Genomic DNA, 23,815 nt, shown 5'->3' on the forward strand with positions numbered 1-23,815 from the left:
ATATATTTATTGATAATGGAAAGGCAAGATTATTGACCTTGCATTGCATTTTATGGGCTTAACGACTTGGTTCAGGCTCGCTATGCTGCTCAGGACTGCATGCCGGCTCAGCAAGGCGTGCTGGAGTGCACGCTCACTGAAGATACGGAGGATGGAAACTTGCCCTCGTAGACTAGGAAATCTGTAGAATGCAACTTCTCTCAAGTATGTGCAGTAAACAATGTTTACAGCCAGTATTTTATTTCAGTGTGCAGAGCTGACGGATGCTATTCTCAGGAGCATGCTATTTTATGTCTGAATGTTGTGACAGAGGTCTATAGCAAAGCTCTGTGGCTAAAGGTCACGCTGTATTATGCTATATCTATGCCTGTTAATTATAGAGGACTGTAATCTGCCACTGCAGTCACAATTCAGCAGGATCTTGATTTTGCAGAGAGTTAATGAAGTGAGGGAGGACTGGAGACACAAAGTCTCAGCAGCTGGCTAGGGGACACACAGATTTCAAAGGGAAAAGCTTTTTTGTTTTGTTTTGTTTACTCTAAGAAGGAAAAACTTCAGCCTGGAGGCCCCCAAACTGTAGATCCCTGTAGCTAAGCCCAGACAAGTCTTCATGCATTTTGGCACATATGGGAATAAAAGGACTTGGATTTCTGGATAATACTCGATGCTGTGATTACAGTGGGGCTTCCTGGATCTCCAAAAGGAGATCACGGCTGATCTGGGAAGATGTGAGAGCGGTGTTACAGAGGTGCTTTACCCCACCAGAACCTCTTACCTTGAAATTGTTCAGCTATCTGAGGTGGTTTATCCTCTCTTCATTTAACTCAGGCTGTAACGCAGGGATGCAAGTCCTGCTCTAGCAGAGAAGGGTAGCAGGCATCTTTCCTTTTCTTTTCCTTTTCCTTTTCTTTTTTTCCTTTTCCTTTTCCTTCTCCTTCTCATTTTCCTTTTTTTTTCTTTTTCCTTTTCTTTTTCTTATACTCCATACCCTATAGCATACCATAATCCATCTCACAAGTGCCATATAGTTTGTTACAATTCCTTCCATCTAATGTCACAAAAGCATACAGTATCATAGTCTGGAGGTTTTAAACTTAATATATGTTCTCTCCACTCCTTTTTTTTTTCATGTTGTCTCCATCAGTCACTAATTCCTTATCAAAACTCCTTCTTCTTTAACCAAGAGAAACTAGTGGAAGTTGATGTTTCCCTCAGTACATCCTCCTCCTTTCTGGTGTCTGTACTAACCCATATGTTATGCTTGTTTCCAGGTAAGTTATTCCACACTGCTCTCTTCCATATTGCTCTTTTCTGAATTGACCTTTTCAGTGCCATGTGAATTAAAGTTCCTGCATGAATTAGTAATTTGATGACTAGAGTCCAAGCCAACTGCCTGTATTGTCATACAGTCAAATATTAACTGTTAAAAATCACGAGTGCTCTTTACATCAAATTATTTTCATATGTAAATGCGAACGGAAAGTTAAGCTACTTCAACTTGACCTATTAAAGTGACACAGCGACACAAGTCAGAGGCAGGTATGAGAGCAGGAGAGAGAAGGATGCGTAGCTGTAGCCCTGCTTCGTGAATGACAAGAGGTAATGATTAATGCAGGACACATTCCTGAGCACCCTGTAAGCATTACCAATTCTCAGTGTCCTGCTGAAAGAGGCACGTTAAATGTTTCCAAACCACTTTGCAGGGAAGTGGGGGCCATGCAGTTGAAAGACACGCCTGAAGAGCGGTCCTGATAGGATCTCAGAGATCCTTGTCACTTCATTCCTCCATCTTTCCTCCAGCCACAGGTGACCCAGGAGCCGCAGGGTGAGATATTTCATCCACACATCTCAAAGGACAGAGATGCTACAGCAGTGGGGTCTGCGCTCTTCAGTTTGTAGCTAGCGGTTGGCTTGCTTTTCCTGCAGAGCAGAGGCTGAGGCTTAAAGCTGAGTGCAAACCAAGCTACCAGCATATGCCACCCTCCGTCTATAGTAATAGAGAAGAAATAGCAATGTGTTAGGTTTCCCTTTCCCGAGGAGATAAAAATAAAGAACAAAAAGACTATTTAGCTGTTCATATGCTGTTTCTATTGCAGGGTAGCCCTAAACGAGCATAGAGTGGAGTGCATGCTTTGGAAACAAAAGCTACTCGTGGTTGAAGTAAAGAAAAACTAAATACATAGAGTAAGGAAGATAAGGAGGACAAAAATGGAGGGGGGTGGGAGGAAAGCATAAAGAAGCAGTAGCAAAAGATACAAAGGTAAAGAAACCCCCAGAAGCAGTGAGACACCTCCGCACAACACACACACAACCCCCCCCCCATTCCTCTTCCCCTGACAGTGCTAAAGAACAAAGCTGGGGCGGATGGATGGAGAGCCATCGCCCGCGGGAATAACCTGGAGAATCGGGATTGTGGCCCCCTTTGAAGCAGCCACACAACCTGGATGCAATTTTCATTTCCTGCAGGGAAACTCAGCCTTGTTCTTCTGAAGTGGATAAACCAAGCCTCGTAAAACTAATTGTGGGAGGTGGTTTGACATGAGAAATTAAAAGTCAAGGTTTGGCCTCTCTTATGCACATAGCAGTGAAGCAGGGGCACTTCAGATTAATTTCCCTTTTCCTTTTTTTTTTTCCAAAAGAGTTTTGAAACTGCTGTGAAATTCTACTGTTGTTCTCCAGAGCCAGAGGTAACTGTAATTCAGTAGCATTCCTACATGGATGTCGTTAATAAAATATTTGGGACTCTTTTGTGATAAACTATCAATTTATCAACTTCAAGCCCATAAAATTAGTGTGGTAAAATGCAAGTGTTCCTTTCTGGTTAAGTTTTGGGGGAGGAGGAGGAACTCTGATAACATCTAGTTCATTCATGCTAGAGAATGACCAAGATATAATTGGCTCCACATTCTCTGTTAGCAAATATTATTACTCAAAATAAAAATACCACCATTTAAGTGAAAAGCCATGTGGGATTACCAAAACTCTATTTAGAAGTCTTTAGTTCCCTTTGACTGATTTTTTTAACGGGGAGAATACCTTCAAAGAATAAAGATGCCTACATGGCTTTTATGGTGGCCTTCCACAAACGAGTCTTCTGTTTTAATTTTAACATTTTTAACCAATGTGCTGTGTGGAGCACGTATGTCCTTAATGAGATAGTCGATAGAGTTCATTAGTTTATATTTTAAGGGATGAAATGTTGCTGACTATAGCTGTTAAAATGTAATTGATAATGGGCGAGTAGGGAAAATTTAGCATTTGGGTATTTAAAGCTATACATAGGATAATCCCCAAGTGCTCGCAAGGATAGGGGTTTCCTGGGAAGGGGCATGATGAAGAAAATGTGTGCTGCTGAGGTGAGACTTGAGGGGTAACTGTAGACAGAGTTCAAAATTCAGAGCAACTGGAGGTGAGTCCACGGGTCTAGTTTTGGGTGGAGGGGTAAGGGGACAAAATGTACTTTTTAACTGTGAAGAAAAGCCACCGATAAGAGGCCTTTCTGCAGATGCTTCATGATCCCAGTTCTTTTCCAGGTTTATTTGTGCTGAGATGACCTGACATAACCACTGTTATCCTGGGGATGTGACCATCCCTCGGAGTGGTTCGGAGATGCTGTCAACGGCACGAAGCGGGCATGGTGCAGGGCTCCAGCTTGGGAACCGCAGCATTTTGTACCCATTGAGTTTCTGCTGGCTCATTTATCCTCTGAGCTGAGGAAAGGCACAGTCCGGATCACTGTGAATAGCTCCCAGCCTCTGCTCCAGAACAGACCCAAATCCGTGGTTCCAAAATCAATTTTTTTAAGTGGGATTGCATGGCTATTGTGCATGCTGGCGCGCAGACACATATTAGGCCAGTTTTGCCAACTTTTTCATGCACAAAGAACATGGGGCCAATCTGCGGAATTAAGTATTGATATCCAAACGGTGAGATTTGGGAAGAATCTTAATAAATTAAAAATAAAACAGCACAATAAAAGTCTGTGAGGATTCACAGGATTAGGTTCGTTCTTTCTACTGCTCTACAGCATTCTGCGCAACATGTGGGCATTATATGTATTTTGGTGGTAGGTTAAGGAATAGATGATCTGTATTTGGTTATTCTCCCAGACAGTCAGTAATAATAATTTGAATGAGGACGATTTTAAAAAATGCATCTGGCAACTCTGTGGGTGTGTTGGGTTTTTTTAAAGAAAAAAACCCAACAATATAAAATAAGTCGGAGGCACCAGAAACAACTCTGAAATAATTATGAAACCAATAAATAATCCCCGAGCTCTAACGTACGCAGATGACTTTCCAGAGGAAGCAGCCAGGGCTGCGTGTGCAGCAGAAATGGGGAAACCTTGGCAGCGCGGGGAGGGGGGGGGAAGCGAGCCGCTGCGGGGGCCGGGGGGGACCCCAGAGCCCCCCGGCCCCGCGCGGTGCTCGGCGCTGCCTGCGCGGCGGCGGGCGGTAGGACCCCGCGGAGGGGCGGCCGCGGAGCTCATTTGTTCCATGGTAAGGAGCGCGGTGAGCGCAAGCCAGCACGGACGGGCTGCTCATTTATTGCAACGGTCAACAGAATTTTCCCTGCCAAAAAAAAAAAAACCAACAACCCCCCCAAAAAACCCCAACAAAAAAACCCCACCCAAACCGCCACCCTCTTAAAAAAAAAACAAAAAACAAAAACAAAACAATAAACCCCAAAACAACTCTTTTTTTTTCTTTTTTTTTTTTTTTTTTCCCCCTAAGAAAGCAGAGCCCAACTCATCAGCAGCTCATGCAGGAGCAGGAGGGGTTTTGGAGTTAACTGCATGCAGGAAATCTCTCACATCCTGAGTCCCAGCTCGCTCCTCTCTGTAACTGTATATTATGGTGCTGCTCTCCAGCCCCAGCTGATGAAAGTTTGTCTCCCTCAGTCTGGGCTAAGATGTCAAAGCGTCTCCATGCAGAGCAGCAGCGCTTCCCTCCTCCGCACCCCCCAGCCCAGATTTCCATGCTGCTGCTGAGCCTCAGCTGGCTCTTTTTAGCATCACCCAGAGCTCAAGGTAAGTTAACGATCTATAGAGATATATATTTTTTTTTCTGAAATACTTTCTCACCCTACGCTCCGTTTTCAGGGGACAAGCAACAGAGGAATGACTTGAACAAAGTGAGCGCACCCAGCAGCACTCGGCTGCGCGGGGGCCGCTTCCCCCGGACGCTCCCGGCGCAGACTTTGCGCCCCCCGCCGCGCTTCTCCCTCGTCTCCCCGCGCTGCTCCCCCGGCCTCCCCCGCTCCGCAACGCTCCGCTCCGCGCTGCGGGGCGGCGGCGGTGCCTCCGCGGTGCCCCGCGGTGCGGGGCGGGGGGGAGAAGGAGGAGGAGGAGGAGGAGAAGGGGGGGGGGGTGGCGGCGCGGGCGTCCCAGCCGGAGACGCGCAGAGTTGCGCCGGCCTGAGACCGCGTAACTCCCGCTCCTCTGCGCGGCATGAGGACTTCCAAGCCCTGCTCGGAAAAACGCCGCTTTGCAGCCCCCGGCACCCCCCAACGCCGCCGGCGGCCCTGCCCCTGGGGGGGGGGGGGGGGGGGGCTGGTCCTGGGGACCCCCGGAGTGGGGGGGGGGGGGGGGGATGCCCTGCGGGGTCCCCGCTGCGGCAGGCAGGGCCCGGGGAGCAGTTATCCCCTAAGGGTCCCCTGCAAACAGCCACCCGCGGGCTGGGGCTGAATTCAGGGTTTGAGAGTATTGTCAGAGTTCGGACTCGGTTTCCAGCCGGGAAGAATTGCCTGAAAAAAGCCAAATACTGCTGGTAAAAGCGTCCTTGCTGGGTAAAAGTTTACTCGCCGCTGTGTTCATTCAAAGTGAGCACAAGTCAGGGACCGGTGGCTTCCGTTTTAAAGATGGTTTGCGGTACTGGCTCTGTGATAGCCGTGTTACAGATGGGGGAACAGCCTAGAAAAAGTGCCTTGTCTCTTTGTACAGCAAGTCTGGGGCTTATTGAGGAATCACTGGAGGGCCCAGGCCCTGTCCTCTTCGTTAAGCAGCAGCTGACAATGCATATTTTATGTGAGAGAGGAAGGGAGATTCTCTTGTATAAATATATGTAACAGCGCTGAAGAGTGCGTGTGTCCCTATGTGTAACTACAAACTCTTGTCTTGGGTCCTTTTTTCACTGTAACTTTACACTTTGTAAATGTTTGCTTGTCTCCAAATTTATGCACAGCAACTTTCACTGGGACTTCGGCTCTGGACTTGCTAAGAGAAAGATAGAGAGATACTTTATCATGTTAGCCAGCACATTGAAATCTTAGGGTAGACAGAGCAAGTTGTTGCATTTAATTGAGCGCCTAGGATTTATGTTAATGAATTAACAGGAGTTGAAGCTTTGCTTTGCCTTTGTGAGGGGTCTTCATTTCTCTTCGTCAACATTTGTATTTACGCCAGATCAGCATATTGGGGATCAAGGCTGCAGAAATTCTGAAGCAGATGAGGAGAAATAGGTCCCCAGTTCCCCTGTGGCTGTTCCCTTTGCGTGGGTCGAGGGTGGATTTGTTTGGGTCGAGGCAGCACGTACCCCTTCTCTGAGCGTGGGAGCCACTGTGGCTGGCCAGGCCCCTCCAGGACGGAGGGTAAACTTGACTATGCACCCAGGGAAGTGTGAGGTAAGGTGCTTCAAGCATTCACGTGTGACAGAAGTGAAGAAATGAACATACCTCACAGCAGTTGTCCCTACAATAAAGTGAGAGGGCAAACTGTAGGTGACTTAGATCTAGCACACACATGAGAAAGCAGAATGCTAAGTGGGGGTGGAAATCCTGTTACCTGTGTTTTGGGATTCCCTAAGAGCCAAGCTGAAGCTCTAAGATTACATCTGCACTGATGAATTAAACTCTCTGTAAAGCTTGTGTCAGCTGCTCGTCTTTATGGTGCCCATCTTCAGATGTCTAAGCTTGAGCAACAGCGGTGCTTGCTGACCCTTGCAGCTCGGCTGGATTTTGGGTTTGCCTTGCTACATCTTTCCTACTCCTCTTCATTCCGTAACATGTCTGCAACTTGCTTTTTTGCATCTGCAGCCAGTGCGCTCAGCGAGCATCCTCTCCTTTAATTCCATTTTTTTTTCCTGTGGAAGTAGAGAACAGCTTTAGCTTTGCCAGAGCATGTGCTGCTTTCTTGGTCGCAGAGGTGCTGAAAGTTACAGCCGCGTGCTTCTTAGACCCGGCGAAGCTGCCCGGTGACGAAAAGTCCTCTTAGCTGTGCTGGCACGCATCTCCAGCGGGCGTTTTGAAGCTTTGCAACTTCTACCTCAGCTGGCTTTACTGCTGCAACTGCTCTGGGCCCGGCGTTAGTGATTTGAGGTGCTGCCAGGGCATCCTAGTTTTTACATAAACACATGCTTAGTGATTAAGACAGAAGTTTAAGTTACGATATGCTTTGAAAACCGGTTTTGAAATGTGGCAAGAGACGTGCATAATGTGGGACTGCCACAGTAACAACTCCAATATTAAACAGAAATTATCAGGTTATGAGCTAGACAACTTGAAAGTAGCCTTGCCGCTCACTTCTAGTTTCCTTTCCAATTTTTATGGTTTTACAATTGCCTTTTCCAGTTTTCAGTATTGCTAGCTCTTGGTTGCTGGCTAAAGGACCTCATGGACAAAAAGGAAAACTAACTGAAATACCAGCCTCAACAAAGCAAAATTAGCTCTGCTATCCTGGTGGAGTATAATATCTAGTAGGATAAGCTCTAATCTTATAGATTTAGTCAAATGCCTTAAAATCTACATCTGTATAAGCATTTTGCAGAGTCAAGGCCTTCCTGTATCTGCAGGGCGGACAATGAAAGTGATGGTGTATAAAGGTAAACTCCAAATTAGTGTGTGTGTGGAAACTCTTAAATCTCTTTTGGATATTGAGTGTTAGCTGAAAGAACAGCGGAAAAATGAAAATCTTAAAATTGCAGTTGAAAATTCTTTACCTTCACTTAAAATAACTTTTCTCTCAGATTTTATTTTTGTTACTGCATTGGCTGTAATGGAAATAACTTACAGAAGAAGAAACCTTTCCTTGTCTCTCGCTTTAAACCTGATCTCTCCAACACACTCTGTGTTTTTAGAGCTCACTTTCAAATACTGTCTCCTTTCAGACTATTCCAGCGTTTGTGGCAGATATTTATGGTCTGTGTATAATCACCTTCTTGTCTGACGATTATCCCTATCAGGTCCCCTGCAGATAGCCTGGCATGAGCTCTCACTGTCCGTGGGGCTCCACAGATCCATGCCAAAATACACCAGCTGAGGATATTATGCCCACTCTTCAAATCATGTTCGCATCGTTAACTCTCCTGCTCGCTGGGGAGCTGCCGGGTGGTTCGCTGGCGTTTTGTCGAGCTTCTCATCTCTTGCTTTTCCTCGAGGTTTTTGGAAAGGTCTCCCTCCATCCAGCCGCAAAGAGCGTCCTTGAATTAATGGCTGACAGGCTACGTTTTGGGTGCCTTTTCGTCCTGCTCGCAGCGCAGCGGCTGCCCTGGTGCCACTTTTCCAGTGACACGTGAGTGACTGCAGCAGATCAGGGCTGTGTTTATCTGTTACTTCCACTGAGGCTGTCAGCTGCCGCCGATGCTGTTGATCACGAAATTCTGTTCTAAAAAGGCTGAATTCATGTAAAGGCTTATTTGGTCCTCCACCAGCCTTGTTCAGACCTCGCGCATCCTAACCCTGACAGATTTACCGCTAACAGTCCCGATGTTTCTAACGTACATCACGTTGCCAGTGCAAATCATCCAAGGAGTCCAGCTGGGCTTCGTTTTATTAGTATTCACGTGCATCCTTTTGGGCAGTACCGTTTGCGCTCCAGGGCTGCGGCGTTGCATGCGAACGGCGAGCAGCAAGCTGCGTTTGCCGGGCAGGCAGCAGGATACGGCCAGCGCGGGGTGGCCGAGCAGCCCCCACGTCCGTGTCCGGGGTGTTTGAACAGCCCAGCTTCTGCTGGGGATGCTGCCAAGCCTCCTGTCCGAGAACCTGACTTCGGGAGGCTGCGTGTTTGAGGGCTGATGGGGTGGGTTTTCTGTTGATTTGTGCTGTGAGAGTTGTTGTAAACCGAGAAGAAGTGACATTTCTAGGGTGTTTGCAGTTAGGTCTGAAATACTGTTATGTTTATATGGCCAGGCTCTGCTACACCAGCAGGCTCTCCTCAGCTCTGTATCTCACGCGGCATCCAGTCCTGCTTAGGATGCCAGGCCCTTCATGCTGTTCATATTGGAGGGATTTTTCTTTTAATCCCTTTTTCTGATGGCTTTTTTTCCTCTGCGAGTTCTTGAGTTCTACACCACATCATCTCAGATTTTGCTCTTCTGTTGCATGCACATTGTACTTGCATTTCAAGCAGCTTTTCAGATTATTCCTAGGACAAAAGCACGTCATCTCCAAAATTTTATAGTACTAAAGGCCTAAATCACACCTGCAGAGGCTCCTCTTAGGCCCTGCTGAGTCTCCAGGGCAAATCTACGACAAACTAAATTAAAAATCCACAGCTTGAGTAAGTCTGTTAGAGGGTTGCAGTTGATTCTTGATAGGACAGTGCAGTCCAAAAGGGCAATCCCTTTTGTTTCTGGCTAACACAGAGCAAAGTGCTTCAATTGTATTAAATTTTTTGTCTTTTTGATAAAAGGATCACACTAACTGAGAAGAGATATTGTTTCTTAGGAGACCTTGCTCCAGGATGTTGACCCTTCTTTTATGTCGCGTAAGAGTTTGAGACTGCGTTGATATTGAGTGTGATGTTGGCATCGGTGCTTCAGAAAGTGACTTGATGAACTACATCATCTAATCAGAAATGCTGACTCCTCTGTTAAATCACTTCATGTTGTTTCATTAATTTTTTATACCCCATATAAATGAGTTTGCTGCTTTCCATGACTTGGAGCTAGGATGAGAAATATTTGGTTAGATTGGGGGCGGGGGATTGTCCATTCACAAGGTCAACATGATGAAACCGTTGATTAGATGAACACATTCTTTCTTGTCCAAAATATATGATCTAATAAGGCAAGAAGTGAAATGTTTCATGGCCTGTTAACCATGCTGGATAATACACAGCAAGGCATAAAAAGCTGGATGCAGAATTTGGCACAAAAGAATCTTTCACTAACTTATTTTGAGATATTTGTTAAGAGAAACTGTGTCAGTCCCTGTAAATTTAGTCCAATAGTGTATGTCGTATGCATTAAGTGAAAAACCTTCTTCTGACAATGGTGAAAGTTTGCTGTTTTCTTGCTTCTATTTAATGTGTTCTAATTCTGAAAACAGCTGATCAAGCAAGAGAAATAAGCCTCATGTGTGACTGCTTACCTTTGAAAGAATATGTTAGAGTATAAACTAAACCAAATCCAAGTGTTTACGGGATTTTGTTTTGATATAGTCATGTAAAAAAAAAAATTAAAAAAATAAAAAATCTGGACTTTGTCGTAATGCTACATTTAAGAAGGTGAGCATTTGGGCCTGACCATGCGTGGAGCTGAGCATCACCAGTATCTTTATTCAGCAGCACTGTCTGTATGCAGCAGTGGTAGTGTGCTGAAGATCCTCTGTTGCTTCAACGATTAGAAGACGTGAGGAGGAGAACTATTCAGTCCAGGTTATTTAAGTCTATATTGCATTCCTTTTCTGCCATTGAGAGCACTGCGGTGACGGAGCGATAGCTGAGAATAAAATGTCGCCTCCGCAGCTTATAAGGAAGGATACAGCATCTCACTTCTGATCCACGTTCCTTTTTGAATTGGCGGTCATAAAACTGTATCCAGGTTAAAAACTGCTCTTGCATTTTGATGCAGATTTTAAAGCATGAGGTAAGCGTTCCAAGTGAAATAGTATTTATTTCTTCATCTATTGCCTCTTAAGTGAGGAAAATGCACCCCACTGAAGAGACACTTGGGGTAAACACTTGTGGTTGAGGGGAACGTGCAGGGTCATTGCAGAAGAAATCTTCACACTTTAGAAAGAAGGAGCTTATCTATTTATTTTGTGTCGTGTATGTTCCTTGTTTGTGGGTCTGATCCTCCGTTGGGATAAATTGTCTCACCTCCATGGATATGGCTCCTTTGTACAACCTGGTGCTGATGTTCTGTGCTATTCATTTAAAATCTGCTTGACAGGATCAGAGGATGTGTAGGCTAGATGAGCAAAGCTGTATTAGTGACCTGGGAAGATATCTTGCCCTGAGGAAACAATAAAAATAAATGTTCATTACTCCTGGAGCTCATCTCCTGAGGAAGCCTGTGAAAGTCAGGAGTTATGGACCGATCCAGTGCTTATGGTGACATTTGTTGTAAGGTCGCACACATAAACCCGAGCAGGATAGGTGGCTTCAAGAACATTAAGTAACTCTAAGTTTTCTGTTCATTCATGTTTCAAAAAATAGGAAGACAGACATCAGCGACAGCTTATGTTAGTACAGGTGCAGTTCATTTTTCTTCTTCTGCTGTTGTGTAACGCGAGTAGCAGGTATTCCCCATACAAACAAAAACGCATGATGGATATGAACTCCCCAGCCCAGTAGCTCATTTGCTAGGCTTGGGAAAGAACTACAAATCATTTCCCATGCACGTTGACCTAAATTAATACTGAAATTTGCTTCAGCTGGATTTGCTGTGTTTTCAGTGTGATTTCCCAGAGAACATCTGAATGAATGATTTGTGGGCATGTGACGGGCACAACTCAAACTCCCACTCAATAGCTTTTTTCACTGGTGATTGTATACGGGGAGGAACATCCTTCAATACAGCTATGCTGAGGATTCCTTGTACTCAGTGAGGGAGGCTGGTAAATCATTGGAGAAAAGGATTGTACTGTACTTTTTAAAAAGACTGAGAGGAAATTGTGTTTTGGGGAGTAATTTTGAACTTCCTTCAGTGGAAAGTAGCCTTTCTTGAGGGTTTGGAGGGGAGGAGCTGGGGAGGAACATTGGATCTGGATTTTCGTGTAATTATGTGGACTCATTGCTGAAAAGTGAATATATTCAGTACTTTTTTCTTTGACATTGGAGCTCTGTGGATTAGTTGCGTCTATGCTTGTAAAGCACAGGTTACTTTTTCTCTTCTTGAGTAAGTGTTTTTGTTAGGTGCTGCCTCGCTGATGCTGAAGGATGCGAGGCTGAGTTTATAATCAAAATGAGAATCTCTGGGACTGGGATCCTTTGGGGAAGGAGCAGTAGTTAAGGAAGAAGCAGATGTGCCCCAGTAGTGCCTATGCTGGGATGATGCTGGGGTGATGCTGAGTTAAGATGGGACATCCTCCACTATGGCATCCTGGAAATACCTGTGGGAAAGGCATTGTGCAGCCCCCGATATTTTTCACCTGTTATTAGATCTGTCCTGCTTGTTTTCACGAGAAAGAATGACTGGGCCAATTTATATGGTGTGCATCAGGACTTGGAAAAGAAGCAAGCTTAAAACAGGATTTGCAGCAAGAGGACAGAAGTTCTCCTAAGCCGTTATGTCACTCACTCACTTTTCAAAGCTGCTTTGGGTTTGAACCTTGCATTTACAGCTTGCCCTCTTCTGTGAAATCCAAACACTGAGCTCTTCCACGGGGGGAACCTCTCAGTACATACCCATCACCCGGTGTGCCGATATGCCCTCTGGTTCAAGGCTTCGCTGCTTTATTTCTCTCGTATTTTGAAATGTTCTCTTCTAGGAAAAAAAGACAATTCTGTCTTTGGACTGGCCCTGAATAGTAATTCTTCAGTCAAACATAACAACATCACAAATGAGGCTGGACAGCTGTTTCCCAAATATAGTATATGTATATATTCTATACACGTAATAAAGCTTGGTTTTCGCTATTTGAAAGGTTCTGCAGTCTCCCTGCCCCCTCCTGCAGTCAATGGCAAATGTTGTTCTCAAAACTCCACTTGTCACATTTTGTTCTCGAGAACAGGGAGGATATTGAGATATACTGGCTTCTTTCCTTGAGTGCATTTCAATATGTATTTTGTATAATGAGAGCCCAAATCCTTCTCACATTACTTATGCTTTAATCACACTGTGCTCTCCCAAGATTGCTTTAATCGCATTTGCATCAGCAGGAGTAACTCTGTATGATGAGCAATATTTCATCTGCAAACAGAGGGGACCGATCTCGGGCGCATGATGAGGAAGGAACTGGCTGTCCTGGATTTGTTACAGCGCAGCTCTCTAGCGAAGAATGGTGTAGCATCCTGATTTGAGAAACAGATATTCAAGAACTAGAATGAACAAAAGCTATTTTTACAGTTTTCTGGAGGACCTGTCAAGTGTGATAGTTCCCTTTTAATTTTCTAGTAAATGGCTTTTTGGCACGTGTTAACTCCCAAGAAGCACGATGCTGCCTAGTGCAGCAGACATCATTTCGTACTTTAGCCATGACATTACCGTATATGAGAACTGAAAAGTTATATAGATATTACACCAATATATAAACCATGTGTGTTAGAAAGACAAGTTCAGTTTTGAAATATTTGACTTAGCTATGCTTTTCACTTTCAATCTGTGCCAAACATGTGCTTGAATGACTGATGGAGTCATATGGTTCCCTGAATAAAGCACTTTATTGTGCGCAGACTTGGAGCCTTCCAACAGTTGTATTACAGAAGCTTGAAGATTAAGATGATCCAACTGCTTAGGGGGTATGTTCCACAATGAACATTTTATTTTCCTTTTTTCCCCCCTCTCTCTCTCTTTTTCGCCTTAAAATGTGTCATTAGTTTGTTCAGCTGGTCGCGCAGTGACACTGACTGCAGAGCCTTTGGTGGAGAAGAACAGCAAGTTACCTTCAAATTCAAGCTTTCGCTCCCATGTCCATATTAAAATGTTGAACACATGACTTTTTCCATGGAGTTTATGGGATTTCGTGGGGGAGGGCTGGGAGGGCTGTTTCCTGTCGCAGATTATTTCATCAGCAGAATTAGATTTAGGAAGGGAATAACTCATGCAAGAACAAGTGATGACAGGAGATAGTTCTTAGAATTATAAAACCGAAATATTAAAAAGCATGTTTTTAATGCTGTTTAGTTAAAGGGGATCCGTGCGTCTCAAACTCCGATTTCTTCTCCGAGCAGTCAGTGCTCGTGAGGCTACTTAGTGTGAAAGATCAAGTGGACACGCTGCAAAGTCATACACAGATCAGTTCAAAGTTGACAGACCCGTCAAGCTGGAGAGAGGATCTTTTTTCATTAGAAGCAGAAACAACAGCAAATTAAATTCAGAAATGCTTGGAGTTGTCTTGCTGCTGCCTGTCCTCAGGCTCATCAAAGACCTTTGCTGACTTCTGATGTTTTAAAAATTTTGTACGTGAGTAGTAATTTTGCAATGTGAAGGAAAAGACAAGATTCAAGCTCAAGAAGATCCATGGAATTAGTTGCTTTCCAAAAGTTACTTGTGCCTAAATGCCTGAGGTCTTGGGTTTGGGAATGGGGGGAGGAGTGAGAAAAGAAGTAAAACTTTGTGTTTAGTTAGGTGGCTTGCCTTTTTTTTTTTTTTTTTAATAATTATTTTCCAGGCAGGCCATGAAAGGACTAATTTTACTAGATTTTGTAGAGAGAATCAATGTACTGCTTAGATGTGCAAAGGTTAGTTGGAAAAATAATTTATGATTTTGAACTAATAAAAGCTTTACTGCAAGAGATAAGATTTTTATTTTATGCACAGTCAAATCTTGCGCAGACTTTTGTGCTTACATACAGATGAGGGCAGAGTCTGGCATGTTATGTGCTGTCTTTTTTTTAAAGCTGTGTAAGTGCTGTTAGTGGGATAATGGGAAGCACCTTATCAGTGTGGTGGAGTTTCTGATTTTTGCCCTTTCTTTTGAGAGGGTGTCTGTGTGTTCAGCTGGTGGGTAGTGTAAAATTTAAGACGGATGGACGGTTGACTTTAAAGCAAGCTATTGCTCATTTGAACCTATGCAAGTTACTGGGCTTGCTTTCTTCAACCATTATGCGCCAGAAATCTTGTACTGGTTTATTCTGCAGCATTGTGGTGGGTTGACCCTGGCTGGAGGCCAGGTGCCCACCAAAGCCACTCTATCGCTCCCCTCCTCAGCTGGACAGGGGAGAGAAAATAAAACAAAAGGCTCGTGGGTCGAGATAAGGACAGGGAGATCACTCAGCAATTACTGTCACAGGCAAAACAGACTCGACTTGGGGAAAAAATTAATTTAATTTATTACTAGTCAAATCAGAGCAGGATAATGAGAAATAAAACCAAATCTTAAAAACACCTTCCCCCCACCCCTCCCTTCTTCCCGGGCTTAACTTTACTCCCGATTTCTCTACCTCCTCCCTCCAGCAGCGCAGGGGGACGGGGAATGGGGGTTTGGGTCAGTTCATCACACGTTGTCTCTGCCGCTCCTTCCTCCTCAGGGGGAGGACTCCTCACACTCTGCCCCTGCTCCAGCGTGGGGTCCCTCCCACGGGAGACAGTCCTCCACGAACTTCTCCAATGTGAGTCCTTCCCCTCAGTTCACGAACTGCTCCAGACTGCTCCAGCATGGGTCCCCCGCGGGGTCACAAGCCCTGCCAGCAAACCTGCTCCAGCCTGGGCTCCTCTCTCCACGGGGCCACAGCTCCTGCCAGGAGCCTGCTCCAGCGCGGGCTTCCCACGGGGTCACAGCCTCCTTCGGGCATCCACCTGCTCGGCGTGGGGTCCTCCCCGGGCTGCAGGTGGATATCTGCTCCCCCGTGGACCTCCATGGGCAAGGGGGACAGCCTGCCTCACCATGGTCTTCCCCACGGGCTGCAGGGGAATATCTGCTCCGGCACCTGGAGTACCTCCTCCCCTCCTTCTCCACTGACCTTGGTGTCTGCAGAGCTGTTCCTCTCACGTCTTCTCACTCCTCTCTCTGGCTGCAATTGCTGTTGTGCACTAACTTTTCCCCCTTTCTTAAACCTGTTATCCCAGAGGCGCTACCACTGTTGCTGATGGGCTCGGCCTTGGCCAGCGGTGGGTCTGTCTTGGAACCTGCTGGCATTGGCTTTATTGGACATAGGGGAAGCTTCTAGCAGCTTCTCACACCCTGTAGCCCCCCTGCTACCAAAACCTTGCCATGCAAACCCAATACAAGCATTTTCATATTTATTATCAGATATTATTATAATTTGCATTTTTGTTTTATTAACAAGTGACAATTTATTATTTTTCCTGTCTCAAACCACCATTCTAGAAGGTGGTTTCAGCAAGATCTGTGCCTGGATAATGTTTAGCTTGGGTAATGTTTTGGCTTTTGCTGGAAGATGGAGTGAAATAGAGGACTGGAAGCACACATCCTCACTCCTTGGCCAGATAGTTGGATAGTTGACACTTTTTTTTTTTTTTTTTGGCATGATATAATCTGAGTCCTAATGTTAACAATTTCCATTTAAAGCAAGTTGATTTTTAATTTTTTTCCCTTGATGCACAAGAGCTGGACGTGATCCTCTTTGCTCAGAAGTTCTATATTGCAATCCTATCTAACTTTATGTATAGCCACTTTATACTGTTGCCATCTATAAATATATCAGCACTGGCAAGATAAATACCAAGAGGTATATAAAGCTAAAGGACAATCATGGGTCCTGTCATCTTTGGTTTTCTAGATTATGCAAAATAATTCTTTTAGTTCCCTTCTTGTAATTCAGTCTTTCCACTTCCCTGCTCACCCTGGCAGCCTTTCCAATCCACCAGCTCCAGGCTGAATTAATCTTTCATGAATGCAAGTGAGGAGAAATGCCTGCAGTATTCCAGATGTGCTTCTATCGCTGACTCTCGGGAGTAACGTCAGTATCTGATATTCACTGGAAACACCTCTTTTGATGCAGCGTTCCGGGACTGTCTTTGCGTCATGTGACGTCAATGTTATACTGAATAGCATGTATGGGTCTTTCTGGTGTCATTTGCCTTTGAAGACTACCGCTTAGAGCAGAAAACGTACTAGTCCCTAAGGGTACAACCCTTCGTTCTGTACTGCTTGGTTTCAACCTTTGCTCCAGCCTGCAAGTTACTGGATTCTTCTGTAACATTGCTGTCCTTCTCTGTGCAGACGTTGTCTCCTAACTTGGAGCACTGGATTTCAGGGGAACACTTCTGCACATTGAGTAAAGGTTGCTGATAGAAATACTAAGACTGATGCTAATACATTTTCTTACTGAACGTTGGTAGAAACCTTCCTTTACCTGGTTGGTTAGCGATGTGCTTGGTGGGTAGTCTCTACTCCTTACCCAGTTTCACTCCCTTCTTAAATTTCCTAGTTTCCTAAGTTCACGCCCATCTTGAAGGGCAAATGCTTGGTCCTCCTCTCTCAGTGTGTAAGCTCGGTAATTTTGGATTAAAAAGTTCTATTTTGAGTCTGGAGTTGATAAAAAAAATCGTCCCAAATAAGACATGAAAGAAAAGCAACTGACGGGGGGGATAAAGCTCTTTGCATCTGATGGGCAGCTCTGCCGGCAGTGACAGCTCTGTTGGGATTCCTGCCCAGCTCACTGGAGCTGATGGCAGAGAGCAGACCCCAGGTATCCCGCGCTATAGGGGAAGCCGTCTGGCAGCAGAGCCTGTGGGGATGCCTCCGTACCCTGCCACAAAACTAATTACCGATGGTCCAGTGGGTGCTGGATGCAGCCATGTATATAGCCTTCCTCCATAGCCAGAAATGACCCATCCAAAGCATGGATCCCACTGACTGTGAACTAAGCTGAGGAAGCTGAAAAAAACGAGGAGGGAAACGGATAAAGTATGCCCTTTCTGTCTTCCACAGCATTGCCAAAGCCCTGTGATACAGAGCAGTGCCGTTAGCTGTTTTCAGTTTGCGGAAAGATTACTCTGTTCTATTATTCTTTTCTATCCTAAGATTATTCCAGTGCATTGGTGTCTTGTTGCAGAGGAAAAAGTAGATAGGTTGTGACTTACAATTCTGAGCCCATTTGTAATACGAAAGGTAACACAAGGATAATATAATTTAATTTAGCCTTTTTTTAGTCCCCTGCTTCTGTTATTTTCATAACTCGGCAGGAACTGCAGCGGGTGACAGGAAAGGTGTCTGGGCGCAGTGCGCCGGGGAGAGGGCTGCGGTCAGATCTGGCGATGGGCTGGAGATGGGCACCCTGCAGCATCGCTGGGGCTGGGGCCATCGGCCCTGGGCTGGGCTTTAGTGGGGTGCTGGGGCTGTAAGAGCCCTTGGGTGCCTCAGGACCCTGATGGAATCATGTTAATGTGTGTGGGACAAGACATGTGGATGGGACTTCCAGAACGTGCACATCCACAATGGGAAGGAAGCACAGCATCATACGTTGGCTTTATTGTAAATCCGTATGTTAATAGATGGATGGTATTTGTAAACCACCCCAGGTCTGATTCTTCTCTCCTGTGCCGTGCCAGGGGAGTGGGGAGCAAAACCAGCACTTAGCAGGACAGCAGGGGTGTGCAGTTGTGGGGAAGTTTTCTTTTTTTCATTCCACTTCAGCCCATTTTATCGAGACCCGCTCGGTATTGAGAGCATTCACCTTTTTGTTTGTCATAAGGACAAATAAATTGCACTGCCTGACTAAAAGCTTATTAATTTTAAGTAAATGCAAATCTGAAGTGTGTCTGGGCTTCTTCAGGAGGCAGCAGCGGTTAAACAAAGATGTCACGTTGCATGCTTGGAGTTTGTTTTGCACAGAGCTCGGAGGAACTGAAATACAAAGCAAAAAGTTGAAAACTATTCTTAACAACTTTGCCAACCAGTCCTTCTATGATACTGTGCAAAGAAGAAAAGTTGTAGAAGTACATGGCAGATGAAAAATATTTAAGCCACACAAAAGTCACTGACAGATAACATCTACTCATCTCACTATTTGTACAAAGTATCTTTTATATTCCTGAAAAAAAAGAATAAAGGGCGCTACATCAGCTTGTGGGCTGCTTGTGGATCAAAAGCGTTACCTTCAGTGCAGGCTGAAAATAGAAAACAGATAGACACAACTGTGAAGTTTTTCATGTGAAAAAGTGGGAGGCGAGCTTGCGTCAGGAAGAACTGGACAGAATTTCACTGAAATGGAAAATAAGTAGGTGAGTAAGTAGGTGCATGTGACACAAAAGATAGGAAACCTGGGTCTAATAAAAGTTCCTGGTAGTACAGATGGCCTGATTTTCTTCCCCTCTCATGACACGTTACCGAAATTTAAATTCTCTGATTTCAATTATTACACTATTTATATTGCTGTAATACCAAGAGTCCCTGTAGAGAAGAGGCCTCATTATTAATGTAATGCAAACAACTCTAATGGTTCCAGCTTCAAAGAAATCCTAATGAAAACGGGTAAAGGAGATGAAGAGCGGCAGAGAGGAAACACCAGCACGTCTGCACGCCTGAAGAACTGCAGCACTGGGAGCTCACGGGATGTGATCAAGGTGATGGAAACCCTTTGTTAGCGCAGATGTCCAGTCCCGTCCCGTCGCGCTCCTCTGCTGGTGCCCCTCGGATGCTCTTTGGGAGGGCTGGGCTTACGCTCGGAGATGGGTGGCCCGAAACCAACAGAAGAAAACTGGGAGTGTGTTTTGTTCAGCCATTGTGGAAGAGACTGGGTGAAGTAGCCCTCACTGGGATAAATTATTTGGTGTTTCCGAGGTTGTCTGAGGTGAGGGCCGTGCGTGCCAAAGGCTCTCCGAGGTTGCCAGCAGCCATCCCACCTTTGCACCTACCCAGAAGCCCACACCACTGCTCAGACTCAGGGCTGCTCTGGGGCTGCACATCTGTTTGTCCCATTTTTTCAAAGTTTCCTGCACACTTCAACTTCAGTTTCGATGCCTACCTCTTTTTGGCCTGACTCTCTTCTTAGTTTTTTTGTGTTGTTTTTTTTTTCTCCTGACTTAGAGTCTTCCTCTACCCATGTCTCTTATGTCTGTTGTTCGGTCAGGCTCAGTGGCCCTTTAGATGCCGTCATCTTTCCCGTCTCAAATGGATATGTGTGGGTCGCTCTTCGTTGGCTGCGATCCCTTATTTTCTGCAACGTGTTCTTTGAAGCTTTGCAATCAGCTGCAGAATCCTATTTAAAGGATTTACCTTTTTATCTTCCCCCTACTTTTATATTTAAAGACTGATCTAGAGCTTACCTGTCAGTTATACAGGTTTCTGCATTTTGTAGTCTTTCAGAAATATACATAGTACGTGAATATAATGACCTTAAATCAGAAAAACATTGCTATTTGATTTACAAAAGAAACTGTAATGCGCATATATCACACTGAGGACAGCTGGGAGTTAAGCAAGTGCATAACGTTAAGCATGTGCCCAAGCGCTCTTCAGAATGAGGCCCCGTGACTGGGCTGCAGTGCTTTCTCTGCCTTCTGCAGGAAGCTGTGATTTTTATCACACCCAATAATTTAAATAAAAACATTCAGATAAGCAGCAAAATATTTGGCTGAAGGAAAGCAACTAGACAGAAATTGATCTTGTGTTTTATAAATGCTATGGCTTCAGAAGAGTTTGCAAACCCTAAAGCTTGTCTGTTTTGTTTCCCCCAAATAAATTATCTTTTCCAATAAAGATATAACTGCTGCCTATAAACCTGTCTTGATGTCTGTCTCCAGACTATCAACACTTCTGCACAATATGCATTTTCAGTGTGCAGATAAATAAGCATGTGTGTAAGATTAAATTTGCTCATTGTAACCTTACTTTGTTATGCACCACAAGCATCATGTTATCGTGATGGAATAGGAGTGGCAAGATTGAACCGCACTTTGTGTAGATATTGTTCCCTTTTCCCATGCTATTTTTATAGCAGTTGCACTTTCTGGACCATGCCATGTAATGAGGGAATAACACATCTGTGTGCAAATGCTGATCCCTCCCCCTCCCCTTTTTCTTCTGTTTCGGGTAATGTTGTGGCATTAATGCTTTGCAGAATTAATAAGAAAGGCAACTTGCACATGTAGGAATACCAGAAAGACTTCGATGCTTCCTGATATCTAGCTGCAGCTCGATGGTGTAAGAGTGCGTGAAAGCGATGTAAACAATGCATCTGTGGAAGGAAAAGTATGCTCATAGGGTTTCTTAAAATTTAGATCTCGTGAAACCTTCAGAATGCAAATCCTACAAAATAATAGAAGGGCCTGAGTCATTTAATTCATATAGTTGAGACTGCTCTAGTGAGCCAAGAAAAAAAAAAATCGGGGTTAGAGCCAAACTTTTCTCATTTCTCCGAGATATGCCTCATAAATTTCTGTTCTGTGCAGGGAGCTTCATGCCTGGTAATCGGAATAAAGAGCTGTGAGGTTCTGTCTAGACCCTACCAGGCAGATGAGATGGTATCTGATACGCCTGCACAGGGGTGAACCCCATCGTGTGCAGGGTTTGGAGCATCCCTTCTGAGGGCTGACTCTGCGTCCGCCCAGACCCCTGTCGCTTGGGCTTGGGCTGCGCTGGGGATGGGGTGAGAACTCTTTCTCTACAGGAATACCCATATAACAAGCAACTTTCATCTCCCCAATATACTTTATCTTTTTATCTTGGTCTTCTTTTGGTGTTTTAGGGAAAGTGTCATATTTTTAAGAGCATGCTGGAAAATACTGAACTTGTAGTCTTCTCACATCGGCTTAACCGTAATGACTGCGTAGAAGTTTTTAAGCTGATTCTAACAGTGACTAAATTGGGGTCATTCTGCTCAAAACATAGCTCTTGATCCTCAGAGAGTGTTAGGTGACCAGAGAGGGTAGGTCGGGTTGCTGGGAAGGCAGTACCGAGCACTGGGCTGTGTGGGCAGGTCTAACCCTACAGCTCTCCTCTCACTCCCATGCACAGTTCAGCCCTGAGCCATGGTTTAGCTGCTAAAACGCTGCCCCAGCACCTTCCCTCTGCACCTCCTAGCACAAAGGCGATGGGGGGAAGGAGGAAGAAAGGTAACGCTGGCCTTTCGCCATCTTCATGGAGGATGGACACATCTCTAGAGCACCTGCAAAGACTCGGGTCTCATCCTCGTGGGGTCCAAGTGCACCAGAGGGCTCAGTGTGACGGTACGTCAGGAGTGTGGCAAACCCCGCCAGCGTTTTGACTGTCCCACGGCACCTGGAAGCCATCCCTATCTTCTCTTTAAGATTTATTCTCAGTACCATTTCCAGCTCTTGTACTATGATACTGGTTTTTAGGACTCCGCTTTGACAGGCACAATACCATTAGTATGTTTAGTGAGAGGAAAAACACTTGATAAATGTTGCATGCAAATAGCTTTGTGACATTGTAGTATGAATTGAAGTCATCTGACTGTGTAGGAGTAGAGCATTATTTCAATGAGAGTTTATATTCTCTTTCAGACTTTTTTTTTCCCCACTAATGAGAATGTGCATCCTTGATGTTACGGGGTTCTCAGTACTTCATGCGACTTCCTTGCATGTCCATATAGAAATGCTGAGGCTGCTAAGTAAATATTCAGTCGTTTGTTGTACACAGTTCAGACTAGTTAAAATGGAGTACAACCGTACATTTCCATATTTAGTGGAGTAAGATGGTGCATTAAGAAGTGTTTGGGGGATAATAAAATACCGAGGATTAAACATGGTAGATCTGCTGTGTACAATAAACCTGGAGCTTTCAGGAACCCCAGACGGGTTGTTACATCTATGGTGTGACTCTCAACTCGCAGAGCGTGAGGACCAGCTGACCCCATCACAGAAATGGGAAGGATGTAAGGGAAAATCTGGGGTCACTGTCTGCCCTTAGGGAGCCCGTGTCATGCAACTGCAGGGTTTGTTCACCCCAGGGAGGCTGGGCTCCAGTTACACCCCCAGGGGCACTGTCCCCCCTCCTACCACCACTGATTTGAATCTGATCCAGTGCGACTGTATCTGGGAAGAGGGATGGGGAGAAGAGTGATTGGGGAGTGGAATGATCAAGGATATTTTTTTACCTTAATTGTGAAAAATAGTCCTGATAAGATTTTATCTCTTTTAAATCTCTGCGGCTTGCTTACTCTCTTCATGATGACACTGAAAAGACAGCCACCTACTGCATTCCCCCCTGCTATCATCTTCAATGGAAAAAAAAATCCAAACTCTAGTATGATTATTAATGGAACACTTTAAATAGTGGTGCCAATACCTCTCCGAATATTTTTTATTTAAGTCTTGCATCCCAACTCCTTATCTTTGCATCCTGGTATCTCTACTCCTTATGTGCAGTCTTTGTCTTCTGCTGCTACAGAAATGCATCATCTAATCAACAGTGGAAATCGCCTTGACACTTCTCTCCCAGAACCCCAGTTCTCTTAGAAATTTGTGTAGGTTTTGACACTGACAGTATGACCCCACGATGTTTTAATGTTTAATTCTTTTCCTGAATTATTTCCTTTTGAAATATGCTGCCAGGTCCCTTAAATAACAAGGTTCGTGGTGTCAGATGCTGTTCCCGACTAACATGAAGTGCTTCTCCCTGTCCCTAGGTGAGAATGTGGACAGCAAATTGGAGTCCTCGAGACAGCAGATGCCAAAGGACCAGTCAAAAGATTATGAGATAACAGTTCCCTCCTTTTGAATGGAGAACAGTGGAGACCAGTAGATGGCATTTATTCAAAGGTTAGTCTTCATTTTGCCTATTATTTTATTGTAAGATGTATAACAATTGGAAGGCTTTAGGGGAAAGTAAATGCACTTTTTTCATCATATCGGTTATAAGCGTATTTGGTTGAAATTAATACTGTTTTACTGTAAAGTGGCATTCTTATTTCTGATGGCAGAAATGGAAGCTTAAAGTGAAATAATTTTTTTGAAGAGGTTAACATACATTGCTTGAGATTGTATCATACAACAGCAAAACAGCCCCAAAACTGAAGAAGGGGCAAATATAACAAACACGTTTGTTTGATTGAACAGGGTCTGGCAGC

At 44.7% G+C, this 23,815-nt stretch overlaps 1 protein-coding gene across 1 annotated transcript in view; it reads left to right on the top strand.

Annotated features, from left to right (window-relative positions):
- Positions 1-4,911: 4,911 nt before the first annotated feature.
- Positions 4,912-23,815, top strand: part of ADAM12 (ADAM metallopeptidase domain 12) — a 188,163-nt gene continuing 169,259 nt past the window's right edge. The window contains 3 exon segments of the mRNA XM_050898796.1: positions 4,912-5,029; positions 23,375-23,455; positions 23,458-23,507. Coding sequence (XP_050754753.1) covers positions 4,912-5,029; positions 23,375-23,455; positions 23,458-23,507 — 249 coding nt within the window.

The sequence above is a fragment of the Gymnogyps californianus genome, chromosome 6, assembly GCF_018139145.2.
Source record: "Gymnogyps californianus isolate 813 chromosome 6, ASM1813914v2, whole genome shotgun sequence".
Taxonomy (NCBI): Eukaryota; Metazoa; Chordata; class Aves; order Accipitriformes; family Cathartidae; genus Gymnogyps; species Gymnogyps californianus.